This window comes from Mitosporidium daphniae (genome assembly GCF_000760515.2).
Source record: "Mitosporidium daphniae strain UGP3 chromosome Unknown contig-225, whole genome shotgun sequence".
Taxonomy (NCBI): Eukaryota; Fungi; Microsporidia; genus Mitosporidium; species Mitosporidium daphniae.
Genome location: NW_013546594.1, coordinates 1 through 3,786, shown reverse-complemented (window position 1 = coordinate 3,786; position 3,786 = coordinate 1). Strand labels below are relative to the sequence as shown.

At 33.9% G+C, this 3,786-nt stretch overlaps 1 protein-coding gene across 1 annotated transcript; it reads left to right on the top strand.

Moving 5' to 3' along the window:
• Positions 1-514: 514 nt before the first annotated feature.
• On the top strand, positions 515-3,685 carry DI09_225p10 (uncharacterized protein; the record flags this gene model as incomplete). Its single annotated transcript, XM_013382998.1, has 1 exon — positions 515-3,685. The coding sequence occupies one exon, from the start codon at positions 515-517 to the stop codon at positions 3,683-3,685; it is 3,171 nt and encodes a 1,056-aa protein (XP_013238452.1).
• Between the last annotated feature and the right edge of the window lie 101 nt (positions 3,686-3,786).

The following is a 3,786-nucleotide window of genomic DNA, read 5'->3' as shown; positions in this document are numbered from 1 at the left end:
AGAAAATTGGTGAATTGCAAGAAAACTCGAGCGATCAAACAGGAGGTTTAAATGTTGTTCGAATAAGATTCTTATTTGAGGAGAATATCCCTTGCTCAATAGCGGAATACATCAGCTGAAATTGCAATGATACCCATTTGATAAGATATTGTAGAAGAATTCTTGGAAATATTCAGAATGCTGTTTGGAAGGAACGCTGGTAAGTCAGTTGCTTGCTTTTCTGGTAGTATAGGCGAATTATCGATGCACACATCACTTCTGATTTAGCTGGTCCTAGCAGAAATCAAATGTACTTGTGTTTGATTGGTCTAATTTCTATTTTTGGAATGATCCAGAATAAAATCAATTACTTGGCCAATGAAGTGCATATTAAGACCACCTAGCAACTAAAATTTCAGAATTTAATTGGTTATTTGAAGAATTATTAAATTTAATATTTTGATTGGATGCGAAATTTCCGGTGCAAAACAGGGTATAAAAACCATGCAGCTTTTTCACAAAATTTCTCGCCTTAATGAACATTCAAAAGATTCTATTTCTCGTAATTCTGGTTGTCTTTTTTGCTCTCCCTTCACTACAAACTATAGACTCCGATGAAAAAGGTTTCGAATTAACGAATTTTGAAAATATGAAAGAGAAGAATCCCTTGATCGATAAAAAGCGAAAAAACAACACAAGACTACCGGGGTTTATGCAAAGATTCCGGAATAGGCTTAAGAAAAATGAGGAAAAAAAAGAAACCCCAGAACCCCCAAAAACCTCAAAAACCTCAAAAACCCCAGAACCCCCAAAAACCTCAAAAACACACGAAGAAGCGGAAAAAATAAAAGCAGACGAAGAAGACGAAGAAGCAGCTAAAATAGAAGCAGCTAAAATAGAAGCAGCTAAAATAGAAGCGGAAAAAATAGAAGCAGCTAAAATAGAAGCGGAAAAAATAGAAGCAGCTAAAATAGAAGCAGCTAAAATAAAAGCAGACGAAGAAGCCAAAAGAAAAGAAGACAAAGAAGACGAAGAAGCTAAAAAAAAAGAAGCCAAAAGAAAAGAAGAAGAAGAAGCAGCTCAAAAACTAGCTGACCAAGTTCAAGATCAGGCAAGTGGAGCACAAGAAATGGTTCAAAAAGCTCAAACAATAGTTCAATTAGCAAAAGTATTACATGATGGGGAAAAAAAACAAGAACAACTAGATGAAACAGACAAACTATTTCAACGAGTTGAAAATCAAGCAAATGAATTAAAAGAACTAGCTCGAAAACTTGGAGAGGAAGCAAATGAATTAAAAGAACTAGCTCAAAAGACTGGAGACAAAAAAGTTACAGTACAAAATCTAGAAGCTACAGTACAAAATCTAGATCAAAAAGCTCAAACTCTAGCAGCTGATGCACAAAAATTGGTTCTAAAAGTTGCAAACCAAGAAACTAAATCACAAAATCTAGATCAAGAACTTAATGATCGAAAAAGTAAAGTAAAAATGCCTCGAAAGATTCGAAAAAAAAAAGATAACAAACAAGCAATTAACTCATGCAAACTAGTTAAAAAAGTTCAAGCTCAATTAATTAAAGCATGCAAAAAAGCTGAAAAAAGACAAATTATAGCAGCAGCTMAAGCAAAAAAACTAGCCATAGATGCACAAAAAGTGGCCGAAAAAGTTGACCATAAAGACTCAGTTCTGCAAAACGAAGAAGAAAAAGACCTCTCCTTATCAGTACAAACAAAATACTTGAACGCCGACACTATGAAAAAAATGAAACCACCAACTTTAACCTTAAAAAAGCTTCAAAAAGACCCAAATTTTAACATGTATTCGCTCCTCGAAGAAACCTCAGAAACCTCAGAAACCTCAAAAGCCGCAAATGTTGAAGAGACTCAAGAACAAGTCAAAAAAAAAAAAGATCGAAAACTAGCCAAGGAAGAAGCAGCTCAAGCAGTCAAAACAAAAAAACCAGCTGAAAACTCAGAAAACAATCAAGTTGTCCAATTGAATAACAACTATCAACCTGACCAACCTGACGAATTCAAAAAGAAAGTCATGCTAATCCTTAAAAAGCTCCTAGAAAGTGACGACCCAAATATAAGGATGTTCCTAAACCAATTATTTGATCTCAAAAATGGTAATCCAATCGAAGGCTTAAAATATCTAAAAGACAAGCCAAGCTTCGAAGATTTAACAAACCTAATATCTGAAAAACTTGATCAAGTTTCAGAAGCTCAAAGCGAAGCAGATAAAGCATTTCAAAACTACAAAAACCTACTTAACAGAGTATCATATATAGCATCAAAAGCATACGAACAAGCTCGACGAAAATTCTTGCTAATATTTAAAAGATCCCAAGAAAAAATATATATACAATTCGAAGAAGCTACAAAAAAAGCATGTGATGCAAAAAAACTAAGTGAAGAAGCTCAACAAAAATTAAATAACTTAATTAACGAAATTGAAAGGTGTATAAAAAATATAGATGAAGACAAAAAAGATGAAAACACCATTAAAAATTTAAGTGCCACTTTAACAAAACTTATAAACTCCGACAACCAAGAAAGAGAGAAAAAAGCACTTCAACTATATAAAACCCACCTTGATGCACAATCTTGTCAAAATACTGCAAATAAAGCCAAAGAAAATGCAGATATCGCAAAGAAAAATGCTTTAGAAAGCCCAGAAAATCCAGATCTTCAACAAAAAGCAAAAGAAGCAGAAGAAAATTATTACGAAGCTCAACTTGAGGCATATATGAGATACCGGTACTTAATTCTAGAATTCGATCAAGTGTATTTACAGATTATAAAGCAAATTACATTTAGCATCTGGGATGAGTCTTTCTTAATGTTTAAGACGTGGGGTTTATCATGTATTGTCTATTTTTGTTTGTTTAATCCATTCAGTTATAGCAATATCTTAATCCCTGTTATCAATTATCTCTCTATGGATTTTTGTTGGCTTGAAAATTATATATCGCTTCAAAAACTCTATCAAGCATATGCGCCAAAAATTCCTGAGAAAGACTATCATTTTTTTAGAGGGTTCCTTGAAGTTTTCCTAGTTTCCCTAGGTCCTATTATTATGGCCTTCAAGCCCAAAAATCCCAGTGCGCCTGCCCCCGATCCTAATCCCCTTGCCGTAGTCCTCGAGGTTAATGTCGCAGCCCCTGTAGCGAAATATACATTGGCCGAATTCACATGCAAAATTTCTCGTCTAATCAACTTTTGGTTTTCCTATTTTGGTTTTTGGTATATTGCTAAGCTCGTTGCTGAGAAGCGCTTGATATCACATGTCGAGAAATTTTTCGGTTATGAATCTATTGAGAGTACCACTTTGAAGCCCTCGATGTTTATATCTGATTTTCTTTTTTCTTTTTTTACCCTGGTGTTTTTTTATGAATGTGAATACCTACCTGAGATCGGTTCGTTTCTAAAAGACCTATTTGGAGTTTCAAAGCCAGAGAAGAGTAATCTTTTTCTTGAATTCTTTACATTCATATATTTTGTCTTTTTGGCGGTTCACCTGATGTTCAATATTGGATTAAGAATAGTTTTTGATTTCATGTTTTTCCGAAATTTCTTTTCCGAAGCGATTCTTAGTATGATTTTCTTTTTAGCCTATTTATCCTCTTCTGAATTATACGAGATGATTTCCGAAATCTCTTTTAATTTGATAAATAGGATGTTCCCTAAGCAAAAAGAGGAGTAGGCAAAAAAGTGCAGTCGAAAACTCCCATCCCAAAAGAATAAATTAAAGCTTTTAAAAGCGACAAGTGATAATCGCATACCAAGCATTTCCCATTGTGGAAT